The sequence below is a fragment of the Schistocerca americana genome, chromosome 11 (assembly GCF_021461395.2).
Source record: "Schistocerca americana isolate TAMUIC-IGC-003095 chromosome 11, iqSchAmer2.1, whole genome shotgun sequence".
Classification (NCBI taxonomy): Eukaryota; Metazoa; Arthropoda; class Insecta; order Orthoptera; family Acrididae; genus Schistocerca; species Schistocerca americana.
Genome location: NC_060129.1, coordinates 177,430,758 through 177,457,833, shown reverse-complemented (window position 1 = coordinate 177,457,833; position 27,076 = coordinate 177,430,758). Strand labels below are relative to the sequence as shown.

The 27,076-nt window shown below is 47.3% G+C and overlaps 1 protein-coding gene across 1 annotated transcript in view; it reads left to right on the top strand.

Annotated features, from left to right (window-relative positions):
* Positions 1–27,076, top strand: part of LOC124553493 — a 571,696-nt gene that overhangs the window by 540,065 nt on the left and 4,555 nt on the right. Inside the window, exons 3-4 of the mRNA XM_047127348.1 lie at positions 11,704–11,921; positions 18,001–18,199. Of these exons, the coding sequence (XP_046983304.1) occupies positions 11,704–11,921; positions 18,001–18,199 (417 nt within the window). The remainder of the gene's footprint in view (positions 1–11,703; positions 11,922–18,000; positions 18,200–27,076) is intronic.

Genomic DNA, 27,076 nt, shown 5'->3' with positions numbered 1-27,076 from the left:
TTGAGAAAGACATGCTGCGTTCTGTTATCTAGGAACTCTTCAATGCAATCACACAATTGGTCTGATAGTCCATATGCTCTTACTTTGTTCATTAAACGACTGTGGGGAACTGTATCGAACGCCTTGCGGAAGTCAAGAAACACGGCATCTACCTGGGAACCCGTGTCTGAGGCCCTCTGAGTCTCGTGGACGAATAGCACGAGCTGGGTTTCACACGATCGTCTTTTTCGAAACCCGTGCTGATTCCTACAGAGTAGATTTCTAGTCTCCAGAAAAGTCATTATACTCGAACATAATACGTGTTCCAAAATTCTACAACCGATCGACATTATAGATATAGGTGTATAGTTCTGCACATCTGTTCGACGTCCCTTCTTGAAAACGGGGACGACCTGTGCCCATTTCCAATCCTTTGGAACGTACGCTCTTCTAGAGACCTACGGTACACCGCTGCAAGAAGGGGGGCAAGTTCTTTCGCGTACTCTGTGTAAAATCGAACTGGTATCCCATCGGGTCCAGCGGCCTTTCCTCTTTTGAGCGATTTTAATTGTTTGTCTATCCCTCTGTCATCTATTTCGATATCTACCATTATGTCATCTGTGCAACAATCTAGAGAAGGAACTACAGTGCAGTTTTCTTCTGTGAAACAGCTTTGGAAAAATACATTTTCTATTTCGGCCTTTAGTCTGTCATCCTCTGTTTCAATACCATTTTGGTGACAGAGTGTCTGTACATTTTGTTTTGATCCACCTACTGCTTTGACATAAGACCAAAATTTCTTGGGATTTTCTGCCTAGTCAGTACATAGAACACTCGCTGTTGCTCCCAGGAATACCGCCAAGAGCGAACCAGCAACCAAGGGGACAACGTGAACAGACGTGGCTTCGGTAATTAAGTCACCACTCAACTTTCATGTCCTGAGTTGGTGAGCCACGAACCCTGCAGCACTCGGAACAGCTCGCACACACTCCGACACTGCGCAGAGACCGCCTGCGGGCCCGGCCGACTGCGCCGCGCCGAGACTTGCTCGCTGATCTGCTCGAACCGACGGACTCACTGCCAGTACGCCGACAACATTTAAAACAAGTTGTCAGTGGAAATGATACCAACTACACCAACAGCTTGACAAACACTTGCACGAAGACTGCAATGACACTCAGCAGTGGCTGTGCAATCACGAAGACAAATCGTGAGTCGATACACACACACACACACACACACACACACACACACACACACACACACAGCCAACCCATAAGCGATCGGCAAGCCAATTCACGTCATCCAGTAGGACGACTGACCGACGATCCACGAAGACCGTCCCCAGCTAAAGTAGCGTGTGTGGTGCCAAAGGTCGGGCGGGACATCCAAGGTCTCACTGCTGTTCCAACCCGACAAAACTAGTGCTGCGTTCCAACTCCCCGACTGGCGGGTCTGAACTGCCCTCGTGGCGCTTTCCAACCCACTCCACGACAGACGACAACCAGGAAGTAATAGCAGTGCAGCAGAGATAACACGTGATGGCTATATCGATAGGCGCTGCTGCTGCCACTGACGGGCAGACAAAGCAGCAACTCAGTGACAACAAAAATTGAAACCAACATAACGAGGTGGCAACACTAATAAAAAAAAAAAACTGAAAGTAAGTGATGGCACGAGTGCGAACCACTCACGGCTCAGCTACGACTGTAGGTAGAGGTACGTTGTTTACAGTTCCGTTTGTATGGTGGTAGGGCGCCCCATGAAAGAAAACAGCTAAAGTAATTGAAAATGGCCCCAAAGTTCCGGATTCTTTATGATGGGCAGAAATAATCAATTTGTACCGAGAAGGCAACGCAGCTGGCTCTTTATTCGCACGAAGTAATGGCCCCTATCGACGGGGGATCTCAGGTTGATTCCGCATTTCTGGATTTCCGGAAAGCTTTTGCCACCGTTCCTCACAATCGACTTCTAATCAAGCTGCGGGCCTATGGGGTATCGTCTCAGTTGTGCGACTGGATTCGTGATTTATTGTCAGGAACGTCGCAGTTTGTAGTAATAGACGGCAAATCGTCGAGTAAAACTGAAGTGATATCAGGTGTTCCCCAGGGAAGCGTCCTGGGACCTCTGCTGTTCCTGATCTATATAAATGACCTGGGTGACAATCTGAGCAGTTCTCTTAGGTTGTTCGCAGATGATGCTGTAATTTACCGTCTAGTAAGGTCATCCGAAGACCAGTATCATTTGCAAAGCGATTTAGAAAAGATTGCTGTATGGTGTGGCAGGTGGCAGTTGACGCTAAATAACAAAAAGTGTGAGGTGATCCACACGAGTTCCAAAACAAATGCGTTGGAATTCGATTACTCGATAAACAGTACAATTCTCACGGCTGTCAATTCAACTAAGTACCTGGGTGTTAAAATTACGAACAACTTCAGTTGGAAAGATCACATAGATAATATTGTGGGGAAGGCGAGCCAAAGGTTGCGTTTCATTGGCAGGACACTTGGAAGATGCAACAAGTCCACTAAAGAGACAGCTTACACTACACTCGTTCGTCCTCTGTTAGAATATTGCTGCGCGGTTGGGATCCTTACCAGGTGGTATTGACGGAGGACATCGAAAGGGTGCAAAAAAGGGCAGCTCGTTCTGTATTATCACGTTGTAGGGGAGAGAGTGTGGCATATATGATACGCGAGTTGGGATGGAAGTCATTAAAGCAAAGACTTTTTTGTCGCGGCGAGATCTATTTACGAAATTTCAGTCACCAACTTTCTCTTCCGAATGCGAAAATATTTTGTTGAGCCCAACGTACATAGGTAGGAATGATCATCAAAATAAAATAAGAGAAATCAGAGCTCGAACAGAAAGGTTTAGGTGTTCGTTTTTCTCGCGCGCTGTTCGGGAGTGAAATGGTAGAGAGATAGTATGATTGTGGTTCGACGAACCCTCTGCCAAGCACTTAAATGTGAATTGCAGAGTAATCATGTAGATGTAGAGTCCGACAAATATCAGAGAAACTGAAGCTTTCCGTCAACAGAGTTGTCGAGCCCATATACTGAATAGAGATACATGCACCTAAAGTTTTTCTTGGAGCAAGACAGGGTTCCCAGATATACGAATACATCCCACTTTTGTGAGAACTGTATGAAGTCTTTAGAGGTTCCGAAAATTTGGAGAAACATGGAATGGCTTCATCAGTCCTCCGACTGGAACTCAATCGATTTACTGTGGGAGGAGTTGATCAGGAGGATCCGGCTACAGGGAATCATGAGGGGGGAGCACACTTGTGCCAGATGCTGCAGGGTATTGTAGAGGATGGCTGCCATGCCCTCTCACGACTTGTCCAGTTTTCTCTCTGGAACCCTCTTTGATTGTTCGTTTAACACTACCTCTTACGAACGAAAAACTGGCTGACATCGAAATAAGTGTCCAACGAATAGAAAAGCAACTGAAATCATTCAACAGAAGAAAGTCCACTGGATACCAATTCGATTCTATACAGAGTACGCGAAAGAACTTGCCCCCCTTCTAACAGCTGTGTACCGCAAGTCTCTAGAGGAACGGAGGGTTCCAAATGATTCAAATGATTGGAAAAGAGCACAGATAGTCCCAGTCTTCAAGAAGGGTCGTCGAGCAGATGTGCAAAACTGTAGGCCTATATCTCTGATATCGATCTGTTGTAGAATTTTACAATATGTTTTTTGCTCGTGTATCATGTCATTTCTGGAAACCCAGAATCTACTCTCTAGGAATCAACATGGATTCCGGAAACAGCGACCGTGTGAGATCCAACTCGCTTTATTTGTTCACGAGACCCAGAAAATATTAGATACAGGCTCCCAGGTAGATGCCATTTCCCTTGACTTCCGGAAGGCGTTCGATACAGTTCCGCACTGTCGCCTGATAAACAAAGTAAGAGCCTACGGAATATCAGACCAGCTGTGTGGCTGGATTGAAGAGTTTTTAGCAAACAGAACACAGCATGTTGTTATCAATGGAGAGACGTCTACAGACGTTAAAGTAACCTCTGGCGTGCCACAGGGGAGTGTTATGGGACCATTGCTTTTCACAATATATATAAATGACCTAGTAGATAGTGTCGGAAGTTCCGTGCGGCTTTTCGCGGATGATGCTGTAGTATACAGAGAAGTTGCAGCATTAGAAAATTGCAGTGAAATGCAGGAAGACCTGCAGCGGATAGGCACTTGGTGCAGGGAGTGGCAGCTGACCCGTAACATAGACAAATGTAATGTATTGCGAATACATAGAAAGAAGGATCCCTTATTGTATGATTATATGATAGCGGAACAAACACTGGTAGCAGTTACTTCTGTAAAATATCTGGGAGTATGCGTACGGAACGATTTGAAGTGGAATGATCATATAAAATTAATTGTTAGTAAGGCGGGCACCAGGTTGAGATTCATTGGCAGAGTCCTTAGAAAATGTAGTCCATCAACAAAGGAGGTGGCTTACAAAACATTCGTTCGACCTATACTTGAGTAATGCTCATCGGTGTGGGATCCGTACCAGATCGGTTTGACGGAGGAGATAGAGAAGACCCAAAGAAGAGCGGCGCGTTTCGTCACAGGGTTATTTTGAAAGCGTGATAGCGTTACGGAGATGTTTAGCAAACTCGAGTGGCAGACTCTGCAAGAGAGGCGCTCTGCATCGCGGTGTAGCTTGCTGTCCAGGTTTCGAGAGGGTGCGTTTCTGGATGAGGTATCGAATATATTGCTTCCCCCTACTTATACCTCCCGAGGAGATCACGAATGTAAAATTAGAGAGATTCGAGTGCGCACGGAGGCTTTCCGGCAGTCGTTCTTCCCGCGAACCATACGCGACTGGAACATGAAAGGGAGGTAATGACGGTGGCACATAAAGTGCCCTCCGCCACACACCGTTGGGTGGCCTGCGGAGTGTAAACGTAGATGTCGATTCTTTCGTTTCTGATCATATCTACGTCGTCGACGCCACAAATTCTTCTTTGTCATTACAGCGACGTCCAAGGCCTTACAATGTTCCTTAATTACTCCCTGTACCTCTGCTCGATACAGCATTGTGGACCTAAGTATTGGGGCAACCTATGTTCTTTCAGTGAGGATAGCAATCGTACCAGTGATATATTTTCATCCCGAATTTGAATTGCGCTCATGGAGATTTCTTTTATTTCCGTTATCGCTTATTCTATGGAAAGATTGGACAGCACTGGCCGCTCTTCGGTGTATCTTGCCTATCTCGTCTATTAATGCTTCCTGGTAAGAGTGCTAGAATGACATGCAAGGGTCAAGTGTCGGTCGAAAAGGTGTTTTGTGGTCCATTTCTTTCGTGGATAGCCGGCCGCGGTGGCCGTGCGGTTCTAGGCGCTTCAGTCCGGAACCGCGTGACTGCTCCGATCGCAGGTTCGAATAATGCCTCAGGCAGGTTATTACAACTTGATGATAAATTCAGTTGGGAGGAGCACACCACAGAACTGCAGAAACGCCTTAACAAATCTGTATTTGCAATTCGAATGTTAGCAGACATAGGCGACATGAAAATGGAAAAGCTTGCGTGCTTTGCCTACTTTCATTCCATAATGTCATATGGTATAATATTTTGGGGTACCTCTTCAAGTCAAACAAACGTTTTCAGAGTCCAAAAGCGTGTAATAAGTATTATTTGTGGAGTAAATTAACAGACTTCCTGTAGAAACCTCTTCAAAGAACTGGGTATACTAACTACTGCCTCTCAGTATATTTACTCATTAATGAAATTTGTCCTAAATAATATAGCTCTTTTTTTCCAACAGACAGCTCAGTTCATACATACAATACCAGGAACAAACCTGATCTGCACAAGGACTTAAAAGCACTTACTTTAGTTCAAAAAGGGGTCCACTACTCAGGAACACTCATCTTCAATAATTTGCCAGCAAACATAAAGATCAGTTTAAAAGGAGCCTGGAAGACTTACTACTGGCCAACTCCTACTCCATTGACGAAATTTTTAATAGAAACAAATGATGTATATACTCATACTGTTACTATTGTTATTTCAGGTTTAAAAAAATAGTGTATATACTCGTACTATTGTTATTTCAGCTTAAAAAAATTGACCTGTTCCACATCCACGAGGATCTCCTGAGCACGGATCTATGGGACGAAAACTGATCTATTCTAATCTAAGTTAGGTTTAAGTAGTTCTAAGTTCCAGGGGACTGATGACCTCAGATGTTAAGTCCCATAGTGCTCAGAGCCATTTGAGCCATTTCTTTCGTGGATAATTTACAAAGGGTGTTCAATAAGTAATGCAACACGTTTTTTTCGACATAACTTCCGTTCCTTACGCCACCTTACTGGGAGGACCTGTATGCCTGCGGGGTAACACCGACTTGCTCCATCAATAACTCCTCATCATCGACGTACTGCTTCCTGCGGAGTGCATCTTCCATTGGACCAAACTCGGTGCCCTGTATGATCTTTTGTTAAGCTGCGAGGAAATCAGAAGGCCGACCCCATTGAGTACCACAACAGGTGGGCGAGTGTGTCGGCACTGCCAGCATAGGTACCAAGGTATGCAGCCATTGATTGTGGTACGCTGATCACCTCGAATGAGAGCGTCCGCACGTCCCAACATTGCAGGAGTCACAGCTGTGTGCGGACGGTCGGCACGCGACAGACCTCGTTGCGATGATGACAGACGACTCGCCCGACGACTCAACGTGCTTTTGTTCACTGTTCTGTTAAGCGGCGAGGAACTCAGAAGGCCGACGCCTTTGAGTACCACAACAGGTGGGCGAGTGTGTCGGCACTGTCAGCATAGGTACCAAGGTATGCAGCCATTGATTGTGGTACGGCGATCACCTCGAATGAGAGTGTCCGCACGTCCCAACATTGCAGGAGTCACAGCTGTGTGCGGACGGTCGGCACGCGACAGACCTCGTTGCGATGATGACAGACGACTCGCCCGACGACTCAACGTGCTTTCAACGGCGAGGAGCTCAGAAGGCCGACGCCTTTGAGTACCACAACAGGTGGGCGAGTGTGTCGGCACTGTCAGCATAGGTACCAAGGTATGCAGCCATTGATTGTGGTACGGCGATCACCTCGAATGAGAGTGTCCGCACGTCCCAACATTGCAGGAGTCACAGCTGTGTGCGGACGGTCGGCACGCGACAGACCTCGTTGCGATGATGACAGACGACTCGCCCGACGACTCAACGTGCTTTTGTTCACTGTTCTGTTAAACGGCGAGGAGCTCAGAAGGCCGACGCCTTTGAGTACCACAACAGGTGGGCGAGTGTGTCGGCACTGTCAGCATAGGTACCAAGGTATGCAGCCATTGATTGTGGTACGGCGATCACCTCGAATGAGAGTGTCCGCACGTCCCAACATTGCAGGAGTCACAGCTGTGTGCGGACGGTCGGCACGCGACAGACCTCGTTGCGATGATGACAGACGACTCGCCCGACGACTCAACGTGCTTTTGTTCACTGTTCTGTTAAGCGGCGAGGAACTCAGAAGGCCGACGCCTTTGAGTACCACAACAGGTGGGCGAGTGTGTCGGCACTGTCAGCATAGGTACCAAGGTATGCAGCCATTGATTGTGGTACGGCGATCACCTCGAATGAGAGTGTCCGCACGTCCCAACATTGCAGGAGTCACAGCTGTGTGCGGACGGTCGGCACGCGACAGACCTCGTTGCGATGATGACAGACGACTCGCCCGACGACTCAACGTGCTTTTGTTCACTGTTCTGTTAAGCGGCGAGGAACTCAGAAGACCGACGCCTTTGAGTACCACAACAGGTGGGCGAGTGTGTCGGCACTGTCAGCATAGGTACCAAGGTATGCAGCCATTGATTGTGGTACGGCGATCACCTCGAATGAGAGTGTCCGCACGTCCCAACATTGCAGGAGTCACAGCTGTGTGCGGACGGTCGGCACGCGACAGACCTCGTTGCGATGACGACAGACGACTCGCCCGACGACTCAACGTGCTTTTGTTCACTGTTCTGTTCAACGGCGAGGAGCTCAGAAGGCCGACGCCTTTGAGTACCACAACAGGTGGGCGAGTGTGTCGGCACTGTCAGCATAGGTACCAAGGTATGCAGCCATTGATTGTGGTACGGCGATCACCTCGAATGAGAGTGTCCGCACGTCCCAACATTGCAGGAGTCACAGCTGTGTGCGGACGGTCGGCACGCGACAGACCTCGTTGCGATGATGACAGACGACTCGCCCGACGACTCAACGTGCTTTTGTTCACTGTTCTGTTCAACGGCGAGGAGCTCAGAAGGCCGACGCCTTTGAGTACCACAACAGGTGGGCGAGTGTGTCGGCACTGTCAGCATAGGTACCAAGGTATGCAGCCATTGATTGTGGTACGGCGATCACCTCGAATGAGAGTGTCCGCACGTCCCAACATTGCAGGAGTCACAGCTGTGTGCGGACGGTCGGCACGCGACAGACCTCGTTGCGATGATGACAGACGACTCGCCCGACGACTCAACGTGCTTTTGTTCACTGTTCTGTTAAGCGGCGAGGAACTCAGAAGGCCGACGCCTTTGAGTACCACAACAGGTGGGCGAGTGTGTCGGCACTGTCAGCATAGGTACCAAGGTATGCAGCCATTGATTGTGGTACGGCGATCACCTCGAATGAGAGTGTCCGCACGTCCCAACATTGCAGGAGTCACAGCTGTGTGCGGACGGTCGGCACGCGACAGACCTCGTTGCGATGATGACAGACGACTCGCCCGACGACTCAATGTGCTTTTGTTCACTGTTCTGTTAAGCGGCGAGGAACTCAGAAGGCCGACGCCTTTGAGTACCACAACAGGTGGGCGAGTGTGTCGGCACTGTCAGCATAGGTACCAAGGTATGCAGCCATTGATTGTGGTACGGCGATTACCTCGAATGAGAGTGTCCGCACGTCCCAACATTGCAGGAGTCACAGCTGTGTGCGGACGGTCGGCACGCGACAGACCTCGTTGCGATGATGACAGACGACTCGCCCGACGACTCAACGTGCTTTTGTTCACTGTTCTGTTCAACGGCGAGGAGCTCAGAAGGCCGACGCCTTTGAGTACCACAACAGGTGGGCGAGTGTGTCGGCACTGTCAGCATAGGTACCAAGGTATGCAGCCATTGATTGTGGTACGGCGATCACCTCGAATGAGAGTGTCCGCACGTCCCAACATTGCAGGAGTCACAGCTGTGTGCGGACGGTCGGCACGCGACAGACCTCGTTGCGATGATGACAGACGACTCGCCCGACGACTCAACGTGCTTTTGTTCACTGTTCTGTTCAACGGCGAGGAGCTCAGAAGGCCGACGCCTTTGAGTACCACAACAGGTGGGCGAGTGTGTCGGCACTGTCAGCATAGGTACCAAGGTATGCAGCCATTGATTGTGGTACGGCGATCACCTCGAATGAGAGTGTCCGCACGTCCCAACATTGCAGGAGTCACAGCTGTGTGCGGACGGTCGGCACGCGGCAGACCTTGTTGCGATGACGACAGACGACTCGCCCGACGAATCAACGTGCTTTTGTTCACTGTTCTGTTAAGCGGCGAGGAACTCAGAAGGCCGACGCCTTTGAGTACCACAACAGGTGGGCGAGTGTGTCGGCACTGTCAGCATAGGTACCAAGGTATGCAGCCATTGATTGTGGTACGCCGATCACCTCGAATGAGAGTGTCCGCACATCCCAACATTGCAGGAGTCACAGCTGCGTGCGGATGGTCGGCACGCGGCAGACCTCGTTGCGATGATGACAAGCGACTGGTTCAACGACTCAGCGTGCTTTTGTTCACTGCCAGGCACTGCCAGGCACCTACGAATATCTGAGATGCTAAAAAATTGTCCTCCAAGTGAAACTCAGTGACAACGTTCCGTTACAGATGCATTCTGAAGGCCACGTATAGCGCCGGCACCTATCGGAACGTGGAATTACAGGGGCTGAAGAGGGAATTTTCGACAGTGTCCCATAAAAAGTTCCACATTTTTTCAACCGACACTGGCCGAGAAGAAATGTGTTGCATCACTTATTGAACGTCCCACATTTCCTTCGCCTGGTATTCTTTTCGTATAATTACACTACTGGCCATTAAAATAGCTACACCACGAAGATGACGTGCTACAGACGCGAAATTTAACCGACGGGAAGAAGATGCTCTGATACGCAAATGATTAGCTTTTCAGAGCATTCACACAAGGTTGCCGCCGGTGGCGACACCTACAACGTGCTGACATGAGGAAAGATTCCAACTGATTTCTCATACACAAACAGCAGTTGACCGGCGTTGCCTGGTGAAACGTTGTTGTGATGCCTCGTGTAAGGAGGAGAAATGCGTACCATCACGTTTCCGACTTTGATTAAGGTCGGATTGTAGTCTATCGCGACTGCGGTTTGTCGTATCGCGACATTACTGCTCGCGTTAGTCGAGATCCAATGACTGTCAGCAGAATATGGAATCGGTGGGTTCAGGAGGGTAATACGGAACGCCGTGCTGGATCACAACGGCCTCGTATCACTAGCAGTCGAGATGACAGGCATCTTATCCACATGGCTGTAACGGATCGTGCAGCCACGTCTCAATCCAATAGTCAACAGATCGGGACGTTTGCAAGACAACAACCATCTGCACGAACACTTCGACGACATTTGCAGCAGCACGGACTATCAGCTCGGAGACCGTGGCTGCGGTTACCCTTGACGCCACATCACGGACAGGAACGCCTCCGATGGTGTACTCGACGACGAACCTGGGTGCACGAATAGCACATCATCATTTTTTCGGATGAATCCAGGTTCTGTTTACAGCATCACGATGGTCGCATCCGTGTTTGGCGACATCATGGTGAACACACATTGGAAGTGTGTATTCGTCATTGCCATACTGGGGTATCATCCGGCGTGATGCTATGGAGTGCCATTGGTTACACGTCTCGGTCACCTCTTGTTCGCATTGACTGCACTTTGACGTGGACGTTACATTTGCCATGTGTTATGACCCGTGGCTCTACCCTTCATTCGATTCCTGCGAAACCCTACATTTCAGCAGGATAATGCACGACCGCAAGTTGCAGGTCCTGTACTGGCCTTTCTGAATAGAGAAAATGTTCGACTGCTACCCTGGCAGCACATTCTCCAGATCTCTCAGCAATTGAAAACGTCTGGTCAATGGTGGCCGAGCAACTGGCTCGTCACAATACGCCAGTCACTACTCTTGCTGAACTGTGGCATTGTGTTGAAGCTGCATGGGCAGCTGTACCTGTACACGCCATCCAAGCTCTGTTTGACTCAATGCCCAGGCGTATTGAGGCCGTCATTACGGCCAGAGGTGGTTGTTCTGGGTTCTGATTTCTCAGTATCTATGCACCCAAATTGCGTGAAAATATAATCACATCTCAGTTGTAGTATAATATATTTGTCCAATGAATACCCGTTTATATTCTGCATTTCTTCTTGGTGTAGCAATTTTAATGGCCAGTAGTGAAGTTCTATGCAGCTATTCCATTTTTGAGCGCTGCGGCCGGTTAATCTGAGACATTGCAGCGATTTATCGCAATTTATGTAATCGATCGGTAACAGTTCCTCCCGCATGGCGGTTTTCAACTATATGAGGTACACGAAATTGAGACATCTATGTCTGGGTGTCTTTGGCGTGGACCTGTTGTAGTTTCAGCGGTCGACCTCACCTGAACCTGAACCCGTGCTGTGTTTGGATCTTGCAGAGCAGTCTACGCCGTCGTCATCGCCGCCGCCAGAGACAGACCCGACGAACGCCGCCGTCTCAACCGTGCTCGTCCTGACGAAAGACGAAGTCTATCCGGAGCAAGGCGAACGGGAAGAAGCAGGAATAGAAGACAGGTACCCTCAAGAGGGAGTGCAGTCTAGCGGAGAAGTCACAGCCACCAGAGACGCCCCAACACCCCGAAAACCTCAGCGACAGGTGAGTGTAAACGTTTAACTAAGTCTCTAGGCATTCGTGGCTGTTGTCAGTGAAGTTAAAATCTCCTGGGTTATTAGGCCGCGTCGTGTTTTTTCTAAAATGTTCGACGTTTCGACCCCTCTGCTGAGATCTTCCTCAGGATCTTCTGGTGTCCGCTACTGCTAGAACACTGTCAGAGACGAGTGTCGCGTCCACTTATACAGTGTGTTACAAAAAGGTACGGCCAAACTTTCAGCAAACATTCCTCACACACAAATAAAGAAAATATGTTATGTGGATATGTGTCCGGAAACGCTTAATTTCCACGTTAGAGCTCATTTTAGTTTCGTCAGTATGCACTGTACTTCCTCGATTCACCGCCAGTTGGCCCAATTGAAGGAATGTAATGTTGACTTCGTTGCTTGTGTTGACATGCGACTCATTGCTCTACAGTACTAGCATCGAGCACATCAGTACGTACCATCAACATGTTAGTGTTCATCACGAACGTGGTTTTTCAGTCAGTGCAATGTTTACAAATGCGGAGTTGGCAGATGCCAATTGATGTATGTATTAGCACGGGGCAATAGCCGTGGCGCGGTACGTTTGTATCGAGACAGATTTCCAGAACGAAGGTGTCCCGACAGGAAGACGTTCGAAGCAATTGATCGGCGTCTTAGGGAGCACGGAACATTCCAGCCTATGACTCGCGACTGGGGAAGACCTAGAACGACGAGGACACCTGCAATGGACGAGGCAATTCTTCGTGCAGTTGACGATAACCCTAATGTCGGCGTCAGAGAAGTTGCTGCTGTACAAGGTAACGTTGACCACGTCACTGTATGGAGAGTGCTACGGGAGAACCAGTTGTTTCCGTACCGTGTACAGCGTGTGCAGGCACTATCAGCAGCTGATTGGCCTCCACGGATACACTTGTGCGAATGGTTCATCCGACAATGTGTCAATCCTCATTTCAGTGCAAATGTTGTCTTTACGGATGAGGCTTCATTCCAACGTGATCAAACTGTAAATTTTCACAATCAACATGTGTGGGCTGACTAGAATCCGCACGCAATTGTGCAATCACGTCATCAACACAGATTTTCTGTGAACGTTTGGGCAGGCATTGTCGGTGATGTCTCGATTGGGCCCCACGTTCTTCCACCTACGCTCAATGGAGCACGTTATCACGATTTCATACGGGATACTCTACCTGTGCTGCTAGAACATGTGCCTTTGCAAGTACGACACAACATGAGGTTCATGCACGATGGAGCTCCTGCACATTTCAGTCGAAGTGTTCGTATGCTTCTCGATAACAGATTCGGTGACCGACGGATTGGTAGAGGCGGACCAATTCCGTGGCCTCCACGCTCTCCTGACCTCAACCCCCTTGACTTTCATTTATGGGGGCATTTAAAAGCTCTCGTCTACGCAACCCCGGTACCAAATGTAGAGACTTTTCGTGCTCGTATTGTGAACGGCTGTGATACAATACGCCATTCTCCAGGGCTGCATCACCGCATCAGGGATTCCGTGCGACAGAGGGTGGATACACGTATCCTCGCTAACGGAGGACATTTTGAACATTTCCTGTAACAAAGTGTTTGAAGTCACGCCGGTACGTCCTGTTGCTGTGTGTTTCCATTCCATGATTAATGTGATTTGAAGAGAAGTAATAAAATGAGCTGTAACATGGAAAGTAAGCGTTTCCGGACACATGTCCGCATATTATATTTTCTTTGTGTGTGAGGAATGTTTCCTGAAAGTTTGGCCGTACCTTTTTGTAACACCCTGTAAAGGGCAAGGAGTTTCCTGGCGTGCGTGTTGGAGGAGTGGTAGTATTGGTTAAAATTCATACGGCTACCATTGGTGGGCCATAGTCATAGGCTAATGGCGTTGGTAGCTCATCTGTGGATACCATTGGCGGTCATCGTCATTGGACAGGAAGGCACTATTCCACACTTACGCTGGAGAACGTTCAAATGGTTCAAATGGCTCTGAGAAGGGAACCTCCCCATCGCACCCCCGTCAGATTTAGTTATACGTTGGCACAATGGATAGGCCTTGAAAAACTGAACACAGATCAATCGAGAAAACAGGAAGAAGTTGTGTGGAATTTTGAAAAAAAATAAGCAAAATATACAAACTGAGTAGGCCATGCACAAGATAGGCAACATCACGGAAAGTTTGAGTTGAGGAGCGCCGTGGTCTGGTGGTTAGCGTGAGCAGCTGCGAAACGAGAGGTCCGTGATGCAAATCCTCACTTAAGGTTTAATTTTTTATATAATCAACTTCACTCTCCAAAATTCTAGGACATGTTTAGATTTGCTTGGACATTTGCACGATTTGACGGTCTACTCACGGAAAAATTTGAAAACGTTAAAAACGTATGTTTTGACAGAGCACAGGGAAAACTGTGCGACTGTGAAACTGTTGCATTCATTTGTTGCAGTTTATGTGACAAACTCTTATGTTTTCATCAGTTTTTTGGGAGTGATTATCACATCCACAAGAAAACCTAAATCGGGCGAGGTAGAAGAATCTTTTTACCCATTCGCCAAGTGTACAAGTTAGGTGGGTCGCCAACATATTCCTGTCATGTGACGCACATGCCGTCACCAGTGTCGTATAGAAGATATCAGACGTGTTTTCCTGTGGAGGAATCGGTTGACGTATGACCTTGCGATCAAATGTTTTCGGTTCCCATTGGAGAGGCACGTCCTTTCGTCTACTGATCGCACGGTTTTGCGGTGCGGTCTCAAAACACAGACACTAAACTTATTACAGTGAACAGAGACGTCAATGAACGTGCGGACAGATCATAATTTTGCGAAAATAAATTTTTCGTTCGAGGGAAGACCTGAACCAAGGACCTCTCGTTCCGCGGCTGCTCACGCTAACCACGGGACCACGGCGCTCCTGCCCTCAACTTCTCCATGAAGTTGCTTATCTTCCACATGGACTACTCAGTTTGTATATTTTGTTTATTTTTTTCATAGTTCCACACAACTTCTTCCGGTTTTCTCGATTGATCTGTGTTCAGTTTTTCAAGGCCTGTCGACTGTGCCAACTTACAACTAAATCTGAGCGGGGTGCGATGGGGAGGTTCCCTTGTGAACTCTATGGGACTTAACATCTTAGGTCATCAGTCCCCTAGAACTTACAACTACTTAAACCTAACTAACCTAGGCACATCACGCACGTCCATGCCCGAGGCAGGTTTCGAACCTGCCATCGTAGCAGTCACGCCGTTCCAGACTGAAGCGTGTAGAACCGCACGGCCACCACGGCCGGCATACTGGAGAATGGTTATTGGTTGAAATGCCTGCTGTCACTATTGGTTGGTCGTCATCAGTGGCTAGATTCGAAACGGACAGCGCAAGAGAGGGGGGTGCTTACCCAAAATATTATCGTCCGCCGAGGTGACTTGCAGCGCGTTGTTTATGCCGCTCACACACCGCGGCCACGTATTTGCTTCGTTGATGGCACTCTAGCACGAACGCCAGGAAACTCCTTCCCCTTTATAAGTGGACGCGACACTCGTCTCTGACAGTGTTCTAGCAGTAGCAGACACTACAAGATCCTGAGGAAGATCCCAGCAAAACATTTTAGAAGAAACTTGACGCGGCCTAATAACCCGGAAGATTTTAACTTCAGTGACAATTTAAGTAATTGCTTAAGTGACCATCCGCAGTGGCCACCAGTAAGCATATTTGGAAGTTTAATTGGCCGTATGTGGTCTTCCCATTTTTAAAAATATCTCGTGAGGGATCGTGAGAGAAATGTTATAAAAATCGTAAATAAAAGAGGATTTTTTGGATATCCAATCTTCTGACTGGTATGGTGCGGCCCACCACAAATTCCTCTCCTGTGCCAACCTCTTCATGTCAGATTAGCACTTGCAATCTACGACCTCAATTATTTACTGTATGTACTCCAATTTTTGTCTTCCTCTACAGTTTTTGCCATCTACAGCTCAGTCTGGAACCGTGGAAGTTATTCCCTGACGCCGTAACAGGTTTACTACCATCCTGTCCCTTCTCCATTGTTGTGTACACAGTTCCGCGTAGTCAGTGCGTACACAACTTCCCCACTAGAGCGCGCCCCGCTAAGCACAACAGCGCAGGCGCAGCGCTCGTCCGTCTCCGCACTACGAGATGGCGCTGTCTCAGAGACGGACCAAATTCTGCTTCTGACAATCTCCGTATTAATATATAATGCAGCCAGTGAGATTGCTGCTAACGTAGAACCTTTTCTCCTCGCGGATCACACTCGCACAGTGATACCTGAACGCACGAGGTATTATAACGAGTGCACAGATCTCCGATTAGCCAGTCTGTACCAGTCTATAGTCAAGTTTCAGTCTGTGCCTAATAAGATTATCATATTCCTGTACACAGCCATGACAATAAATGTATAGACACTTTGTCAAGTATCAGAGATATGTGAGAATAAGATTAACGTACCAAGACCAAAGGAACTTCAGATTGTCAATTGTAAACAGCATCCAGAATCAAGTTAAGTAAGTTATATGATTGTTATGATTTTAATAAATGTGTGTGAAAATTAATCAAGTTCTGAAACTTCCTGGCAGATTAAAACTGTGTGCCCGACCGAGACTCGAACTCGGGACCTGGATTTGCGGAAGACTGTCTTGACACTGTACCACACAAGCGGCTCGTAGTGAAGTTGCGTGCTTATGGAATATCGTCTCAGTTATGTGACTGGATGTGTGATTTCCTGTCAGAGAGGTCACAGTTTGTAGTAATAGACGGAAAGTCATTGAGTAAAACGAAAGTGATTTCTGGCGTTCCCCAAGGTAGTGTTATAGGCCCTTTTCTGTTCCTTATCTATATGAACGATTTGCGAGACAGTCTGAGCAGCCGTCTTCGGTTGTTGGCAGATGAGGCTGTCGTTTATCGACTAATAAAGTCATCCGAAGATCAAAATAAAGTGCAAAACGATCTAGAAAAGATATCTGAATGGTGCGAAAAGTGGCAGTTGACCCTAAATAATGAAAAGTCTGAGGTCATCCACATGAATGGTAAACTTCGGTTACACGAAAATCAGTCTAATCTAAAAACCGTAAATTCAACTAAATACCTAGGTATTACAATTTCGAACAACTTAAATTGGAAGGAACATATAGAAAATGTTGTGGAGAAGGTTAACCTAAGACTTCGTTTTATTGGTGGGACACTTAAAAATGTAACAGACCTACTAAGGAGACTGCCTACACTACGGTTGTGCGTCCTCTTTTAGAATACTACTGCGCGGTGTGGGATCGTTACGAGATAGGACTGACGGAGTACATCGAAAAAGTTCAAACAAGGGCAGCATGTTTTGTATTATAGCGAAATATGGGAGAGAGTGTCATTGACATGATACAGGATTTGGGTTGGACATCATTGAAGGAAAGGCGTTTTTCTTTGCGACGGTATCTTCTCACGAAATTCCAGTCACCAACTCCGGCCTCCGAATGGTTGGTTTGGTTGGTTTGTTTGCGGGGAGAGACCAAACAGCGAGGTCATCGGTCTCATCGGATTAGGGGAGGATGGGGAAGGAAGTCGGCCGTGCCCTTTCAAAGGAACCATCCCAGCATTTGCCTGGAGCGATTTAGGGAAATCACGGAAAACCTAAATCAGGATGGCCGGACGTGGGATTGAACCGTCGTCCTCCCGAATGCGAGTCCAGTGTGATAGCCACTGCTCCTCCTCGCTCGGTGTCCTCCGAATGCGTAAATGGATTGTTGACACCGACCTACATGGGGAGGAACGATCACCACGATAAAATAAGGGAAATCAGAGCTCGTACGGAAAGATACAGGTGTTCATTCTTTGCGCGCGCTATACGAGATTGTAATAATAGAGAATTGTGAAGGAGGTTCGACGAACCCTCTGCCAGGCACTTGAATGTATCCATGTAGATGTAGAATGGCATCATAAGGACGGCTGTAGGTATTCCATTTCCTTAGAATTTTTGTGGGTAATCCAGATCCTTCGTGTTCTGTGATGTAGAACTGCAGTGCAGGCACAGGTCAGCTGGTCGGCGTTGTGAGTTCCACGAGTTTGGGTAACTGGAGTGGGCGTGTCTGCAGGTGGAGGACAGCAGCGCAGCCGAGACGTCCGGCGAGGAGATGCCGGGCCCCCCGGAGGGCGAGGCCGAGGTGCCGCTGCAGAGGGCTCTGGACCACATCGAGCAGCTGCAGCAGAACCTGTCCACCAGGCTGAGCCCCGGCGCCGTGCAGGCCATCCGGGCCGAGCTGAAGGGCGCCAGCGCCGCCGCGTCGCCCTCCGGTAAGTCACCACACCCGCACAGCGTCACACCAAGTACAAGCGCCTGGTTAGATCCGCAGGACGGAACAGGTAGTCGGAATTGTGGAAAGGGGCCAAAAATTAGCGGCTGTCGCTTACACTCGAACACACACAACCCTATTTAGTTGCCCAAACATTAGAGTGCAATGAATAAAATGTTCTCGGGTTTCCAACCGAGTTGTTGTTGTTGTGGTCTTCAGTCCTGAGACTGGTTTGATGCAGCTCTCCATGCTACTCTATCCTGTGCAAGCTTCTTCATCTCCCAGTACCTACTGCTGCCTACATCCTTCTGAATCTGCTTAGTGTATTCATCTCTGGGTCTCCCTCTACGATTTTCACCCTCCACGCTGCCCTCCGATACTAAATTGGTGATCCCTTGATGCCTCAGAATGTGCCGTACCAACCGATCCCTTCTTCTAGTCAAGTTCTGCCACATTCTCCCCGATCCTATTCAATACCTCCTCATTAGTTATGTGATCTACCCATCTAATGTTCAGCATTCTTGTGTAGGACCACATTTCAAAAGCTTCTATTCTCTTCTTGTCTAAACTATTTATCGCCCACGTTCCACTTCCATACACGGCTACACTCCATACAAATACTTTCAGAAACGACTTTCTGACACTTAAATCTATACTCGATGTTAACAAATTTTTCTTCTTCAGAAACGCTTTCCTTGGCATTGCCAGTCTACATTTGATATCTTCTCTACTTCGACCATCATCAGTTATTTTGCTCCCCAAATAGCAAAACTCCTTTACTACTTTAAGTGTCTCATTTCCTAATCTAATACCCTCAACATCGCCCGACTTAATTCGACTACATTCCATTATCCTCGTTTTGCTTTTGTTGATGTTTATCTTACATCCTCCTTTCAAGGCGCTATCCATTCCGTTCAACTGCTCTTCCAAGTCCTTTGCTGTCTCTTGACAGAATTACAATGTCGTCGGCGAACCTTAAGGTTTCTATTTCTTGGCTCTGAGCACTATGGGACTTAACATCTGTGGTCATCGGTCCCCTAGAACTACTTAAACTGAACTAACCTAAGGACATCACACACATCCATGCCCGAGGCAGATTTCGAACCTGCGACCGTAGCGGTCACGCGGTTCCAGACTGAAGGGCCTAGAACCGCACGGCCACACCAGCCGGCCTTCTATTTCTTCTCCATTTTAATATCTACTCCGACCTTTTCTTTTGTTTCCTTCGCTGATTGCTCAATATACAGATTGAATAACATCGGGGAGAGGCTACAACCCAGTCTCACTCCCTTCCCAACCACTGCTTCCCTTTCATGTCCCTCGACTCTTATAACTGCCATCTGGTTTCTGTACAAATTGTAAATAGCCTTTCGCTCCCTGTATTCTACCCCTGCCACCTTCAGAATTTGAAAGAGAGTATTCCAGTCAACATTGTCAAAAGCTTTCTCTAGCTCTACAAATGCTAGAAACGTAGGTTTGCCTTTCCTTAATCTAGCTTCCAAGATAAGTCGTAGTGTCAGTATTGCCTCACGTGTTCCAATATTTCTACGGAATGCAAACTGATCTTCCCCGAGGTCTGCTTCGACCAGTTTTTCCATTCGTCTGTAAAGAATTCGCGTTAGTATTTTGCAGCCGTGACTTATTAAACTGATAGTTCGGTAATTTTCACATCTGTCAACATCTTCTTTTTTTTAGGATTGGAATTATTATATTCTTCTTGAAGTCTGAGGGTATTTCGCCTGTCTCGTATATCTTGCTCACGAGATGGTAGAGTTTTGTCAGGACTGGCTCTCCCAAGGGTGTCAGTAGTTCTAATGGAATGTCCCAACCGAGTCAATTGCTTAAAACTACACGAGCTTTCAGCCAAGGATTACTTGCCCGAAAGCTCGTGTAGTTTTAAGCAATGGACGCTGTTGGAAACCCGAGAACATGAGTCATACCACTCGACAATGGCCAAGGATTGCTTGCCCAAAAGCTCGTGTAGTTTTAAGCAATTGACGCTGTTCAGAACCCGAGAACATGAGTCATACCATTCGAAAATGGCCAAGGATTGCTTGCCCGAAAGCTCGTGTAGTTTTAAGCAATTGACGCTGTTGGAAACCCGAGAAAATGAGTCATACCACTCGACAATGGCCAAGGATTGCTTGCCCAAAAGCTCGTGTAGTTTTAAGCAATTGACGCTGTTCAGAACCCAAGAACATGAGTCATACCACTCGACAATGGCCAAGGATTGCTTGCCCGAAAGCTCGTGTAGTTTTAAGCAATTGACGCTGTTCAGAACCCGAGAACATGAGTCATACCATTCGAAAATGGCCAAGGATTGCTTGCCCGAAAGCTCGTGTAGTTTTAAGCAATTGACGCTGTTCAGAACCCAAGAACATGAGTCATACCACTCGACAATGGCCAAGGATTGCTTGCCCGAAAGCTCGTGTAGTTTTAAGCAATTTACGCTGTTCAGAATCCGAGAACATGAGTCATACCATTCGAAAATGGCCAAGGATTGCTTGCCCGAAAGCTCGTGTAGTTTTAAGCAATTGACGCTGTTCAGAACCCGAGAACATGAGTCATACCATTCGAAAATGGCCAAGGATTGCTTGCCCGAAAGCTCGTGTAGTTTTAAGCAATTGACGCTGTTGGAAACCCGAGAACATGAGTCATACCACTCGACAATGGCCAAGGATTGCTTGCCCAAAAGCTCGTGTAGTTTTAAGCAATTGACGCTGTTCAGAACCCGAGTACATGAGTCATACCATTCGAAAATGGCCAAGGATTGCTTGCCCGAAAGCTCGTGTAGTTTTAAGCAATTGACGCTGTTGGAAACCCGAGAACATGAGTCATACCACTCGACAATGGCCAAGGATTGCTTGCCCAAAAGCTCGTGTAGTTTTAAGCAATTGACGCTGTTCAGAACCCAAGAACATGAGTCATACCACTCGACAATGGCCAAGGATTGCTTGCCCGAAAGCTCGTGTAGTTTTAAGCAATTGACGCTGTTGGAAACCCGAGAAAATGAGTCATACCACTCGACAATGGCCAAGGATTGCTTGCCCAAAAGCTCGTGTAGTTTTAAGCAATTGACGCTGTTCAGAACCCAAGAACATGAGTCATACCACTCGACAATGGCCAAGGATTGCTTGCCCGAAAGCTCGTGTAGTTTTAAGCAATTGACGCTGTTGGAAACCTGAGAACATGAGTCATACCACTTGACAGTGGCCAAGGATTGGTTGCCCAAAAGCTCGTGTAGTTTTAAGTAATGGACGCTGTTGGAAACCCGAGAACATGAGTCATACCACTCGACAATGGCCAAGGATTGCTTGCCCAAAAGCTCGTGTAGTTTTAAGCAATTGACGCTGTTCAGAACCCAAGAACATGAGTCATACCACTCGACAATGGCCAAGGATTGCTTGCCCGAAAGCTCGTGTAGTTTTAAGCAATTGACGCTGTTGGAAACCCGAGAAAATGAGTCATACCACTCGACAATGGCCAAGGATTGCTTGCCCAAAAGCTCGTGTAGTTTTAAGCAATTGACGCTGTTCAGAACCCAAGAACATGAGTCATACCACTCGACAATGGCCAAGGATTGCTTGCCCGAAAGCTCGTGTAGTTTTAAGCAATTGACGCTGTTGGAAACCTGAGAACATGAGTCATACCACTTGACAGTGGCCAAGGATTGGTTGCCCAAAAGCTCGTGTAGTTTTAAGTAATGGACGCTGTTGGAAACCCGAGAACATGAGTCATACCACTCGACAATGGCCAAGGATTGCTTGCCCGAAAGCTCGTGTAGTTTTAAGCAATTGACGCTGTTCAGAACCCAAGAACATGAGTCATACCACTCGACAATGGCCAAGGATTGCTTGCCCGAAAGCTCGTGTAGTTTTAAGCAATTGACGCTGTTCAGAACCCAAGAACATGAGTCATACCACTCGACAATGGCCAAGGATTGCTTGCCCGAAAGCTCGTGTAGTTTTAAGCAATTGACGCTGTTCAGAACCCGAGAACATGAGTCATACCATTCGAAAATGGCCAAGGATTGCTTGCCCGAAAGCTCGTGTAGTTTTAAGCAATTGACGCTGTTCAGAACCCAAGAACATGAGTCATACCACTCGACAATGGCCAAGGATTGCTTGCCCGAAAGCTCGTGTAGTTTTAAGCAATTTACGCTGTTCAGAATCCGAGAACATGAGTCATACCATTCGAAAATGGCCAAGGATTGCTTGCCCCAAAGCTCGTGTAGTTTTAAGCAATTGACGCTGTTCAGAACCCGAGAACATGAGTCATACCATTCGAAAATGGCCAAGGATTGCTTGCCCGAAAGCTCGTGTAGTTTTAAGCAATTGACGCTGTTCAGAACCCGAGAACATGAGTCATACCATTCGAAAATGGCCAAGGATTGCTTGCCCGAAAGCTCGTGTAGTTTTAAGCAATTGACGCTGTTGGAAACCCGAGAACATGAGTCATACCACTCGACAATGGCCAAGGATTGCTTGCCCAAAAGCTCGTGTAGTTTTAAGCAATTGACGCTGTTCAGAACCCGAGTACATGAGTCATACCATTCGAAAATGGCCAAGGATTGCTTGCCCGAAAGCTCGTGTAGTTTTAAGCAATTGACGCTGTTCAGAACCCGAGTACATGAGTCATACCATTCGAAAATGGCCAAGGATTGCTTGCCCGAAAGCTCGTGTAGTTTTAAGCAATTGACGCTGTTGGAAACCCGAGAACATGAGTCATACCACTCGACAATGGCCAAGGATTGCTTGCCCAAAAGCTCGTGTAGTTTTAAGCAATTGACGCTGTTCAGAACCCGAGTACATGAGTCATACCATTCGAAAATGGCCAAGGATTGCTTGCCCGAAAGCTCGTGTAGTTTTAAGCAATTGACGCTGTTCAGAACCCGAGTACATGAGTCATACCATTCGAAAATGGCCAAGGATTGCTTGCCCGAAAGCTCGTGTAGTTTTAAGCAATTGACGCTGTTGGAAACCCGAGAACATGAGTCATACCACTCGACAATGGCCAAGGATTGCTTGCCCAAAAGCTCGTGTAGTTTTAAGCAATTGACGCTGTTCAGAACCCGAGTACATGAGTCATACCATTCGAAAATGGCCAAGGATTGCTTGCCCGAAAGCTCGTGTAGTTTTAAGCAATTGACGCTGTTCAGAACCCGAGTACATGAGTCATACCATTCGAAAATGGCCAAGGATTGCTTGCCCGAAAGCTCGTGTAGTTTTAAGCAATTGACGCTGTTGGAAACCCGAGAACATGAGTCATACCACTCGACAATGGCCAAGGATTGCTTGCCCAAAAGCTCGTGTAGTTTTAAGCAATTGACGCTGTTCAGAACCCGAGTACATGAGTCATACCATTCGAAAATGGCCAAGGATTGCTTGCCCGAAAGCTCGTGTAGTTTTAAGCAATTGACGCTGTTGGAAACCCGAGAACATGAGTCATACCACTCGACAATGGCCAAGGATTGCTTGCCCGAAAGCTCGTGTAGTTTTAAGCAATTGACGCTGTTCAGAACCCGAGTACATGAGTCATACCATTCGAAAATGGCCAAGGATTGCTTGCCCGAAAGCTCGTGTAGTTTTAAGCAATTGACGCTGTTGGAAACCCGAGAACATGAGTCATACCACTCGACAATGGCCAAGGATTGCTTGCCCAAAAGCTCGTGTAGTTTTAAGCAATTGACGCTGTTCAGAACCCGAGTACATGAGTCATACCATTCGAAAATGGCCAAGGATTGCTTGCCCGAAAGCTCGTGTAGTTTTAAGCAATTGACGCTGTTGGAAACCCAAGAACATGAGTCATACCACTCGACAATGGCCAAGGATTGCTTGCCCAAAAGCTCGTGTAGTTTTAAGCAATTGACGCTGTTCAGAACCCGAGTACATGAGTCATACCATTCGAAAATGGCCAAGGATTGCTTGCCCGAAAGCTCGTGTAGTTTTAAGCAATTGACGCTGTTGGAAACCCGAGAACATGAGTCATACCACTCGACAATGGCCAAGGATTGCTTGCCCAAAAGCTCGTGTAGTTTTAAGCAATTGACGCTGTTCAGAACCCGAGTACATGAGTCATACCATTCGAAAATGGCCAAGGATTGCTTGCCCGAAAGCTCGTGTAGTTTTAAGCAATTGACGCTGTTGGAAACCCGAGAACATGAGTCATACCATTCGAAAATGGCCAAGGATTGCTTGCCCCAAAGCTCGTGTAGTTTTAAGCAATTGACGCTGTTCAGAATCCGAGAACATGAGTCATACCATTCGAAAATGGCCAAGGATTGCTTGCCCGAAAGCTCGTGTAGTTTTAAGCAATTGACGCTGTTGGAAACCCGAGAACATGAGTCATACCACTCGACAATGGCCAAGGATTGCTTGCCCAAAAGCTCGTGTAGTTTTAAGCAATTGACGCTGTTCAGAACCCGAGTACATGAGTCATACCATTCGAAAATGGCCAAGGATTGCTTGCCCGAAAGCTCGTGTAGTTTTAAGCAATTGACGCTGTTGGAAACCCGAGAACATGAGTCATACCACTCGACAATGGCCAAGGATTGCTTGCCCAAAAGCTCGTGTAGTTTTAAGCAATTGACGCTGTTCAGAACCCGAGAACATGAGTCATACCATTCGAAAATGGCCAAGGATTGCTTGCCCGAAAGCTCGTGTAGTTTTAAGCAATTGACGCTGTTGGAAACCCGAGAACATGAGTCATACCACTCGACAATGGCCAAGGATTGCTTGCCCAAAAGCTCGTGTAGTTTTAAGCAATTGACGCTGTTCAGAACCCGAGTACATGAGTCATACCATTCGAAAATGGCCAAGGATTGCTTGCCCGAAAGCTCGTGTAGTTTTAAGCAATTGACGCTGTTGGAAACCCGAGAACATGAGTCATACCACTCGACAATGGCCAAGGATTGCTTGCCCAAAAGCTCGTGTAGTTTTAAGCAATTGACGCTGTTCAGAACCCGAGTACATGAGTCATACCATTCGAAAATGGCCAAGGATTGCTTGCCCGAAAGCTCGTGTAGTTTTAAGCAATTGACGCTGTTGGAAACCCGAGAACATGAGTCATACCACTCGACAATGGCCAAGGATTGCTTGCCCAAAAGCTCGTGTAGTTTTAAGCAATTGACGCTGTTCAGAACCCGAGTACATGAGTCATACCATTCGAAAATGGCCAAGGATTGCTTGCCCGAAAGCTCGTGTAGTTTTAAGCAATTGACGCTGTTGGAAACCCGAGAACATGAGTCATACCACTCGACAATGGCCAAGGATTGCTTGCCCAAAAGCTCGTGTAGTTTTAAGCAATTGACGCTGTTCAGAACCCGAGTACATGAGTCATACCATTCGAAAATGGCCAAGGATTGCTTGCCCGAAAGCTCGTGTAGTTTTAAGCAATTGACGCTGTTGGAAACCCGAGAACATGAGTCATACCACTCGACAATGGCCAAGGATTGCTTGCCCAAAAGCTCGTGTAGTTTTAAGCAATTGACGCTGTTCAGAACCCAAGAACATGAGTCATACCACTCGACAATGGCCAAGGATTGCTTGCCCGAAAGCTCGTGTAGTTTTAAGCAATTGACGCTGTTCAGAACCTGAGAACATGAGTCATACCATTCGAAAATGGCCAAGGATTGCTTGCCCGAAAGCTCGTGTAGTTTTAAGCAATTGACGCTGTTGGAAACCCGAGAACATGAGTCATACCACTCGACAATGGCCAAGGATTGCTTGCCCGAAAGCTCGTGTAGTTTTAAGCAATTTACGCTGTTCAGAATCCGAGAACATGAGTCATACCATTCGAAAATGGCCAAGGATTGCTTGCCCCAAAGCTCGTGTAGTTTTAAGCAATTGACGCTGTTCAGAACCCGAGAACATGAGTCATACCATTCGAAAATGGCCAAGGATTGCTTGCCCGAAAGCTCGTGTAGTTTTAAGCAATTGACGCTGTTCAGAACCCAAGAACATGAGTCATACCACTCGACAATGGCCAAGGATTGCTTGCCCGAAAGCTCGTGTAGTTTTAAGCAATTTACGCTGTTCAGAATCCGAGAACATGAGTCATACCATTCGAAAATGGCCAAGGATTGCTTGCCCCAAAGCTCGTGTAGTTTTAAGCAATTGACGCTGTTCAGAACCCGAGAACATGAGTCATACCATTCGAAAATGGCCAAGGATTGCTTGCCCGAAAGCTCGTGTAGTTTTAAGCAATTGACGCTGTTCAGAACCCGAGAACATGAGTCATACCATTCGAAAATGGCCAAGGATTGCTTGCCCGAAAGCTCGTGTAGTTTTAAGCAATTGACGCTGTTGGAAACCCGAGAACATGAGTCATACCACTCGACAATGGCCAAGGATTGCTTGCCCAAAAGCTCGTGTAGTTTTAAGCAATTGACGCTGTTCAGAACCCGAGTACATGAGTCATACCATTCGAAAATGGCCAAGGATTGCTTGCCCGAAAGCTCGTGTAGTTTTAAGCAATGGACGCTGTTGGAAACCCGAGAACATGAGTCATACCACTCGACAATGGCCAAGGATTGCTTGCCCAAAAGCTCGTGTAGTTTTAAGCAATTGACGCTGTTCAGAACCCAAGAACATGAGTCATACCACTCGACAATGGCCAAGGATTGCTTGCCCGAAAGCTCGTGTAGTTTTAAGCAATTTACGCTGTTCAGAATCCGAGAACATGAGTCATACCATTCGAAAATGGCCAAGGATTGCTTGCCCGAAAGCTCGTGTAGTTTTAAGCAATTGACGCTGTTGGAAACCCGAGAACATGAGTCATACCACTTGACAATGGCCAAGGATTGCTTGCCCGAAAGCTTGTGTAGTTGTAAGCAATTGACGCGGTTGGAAACCCGAGAACATTTTATTCAATGTTATCG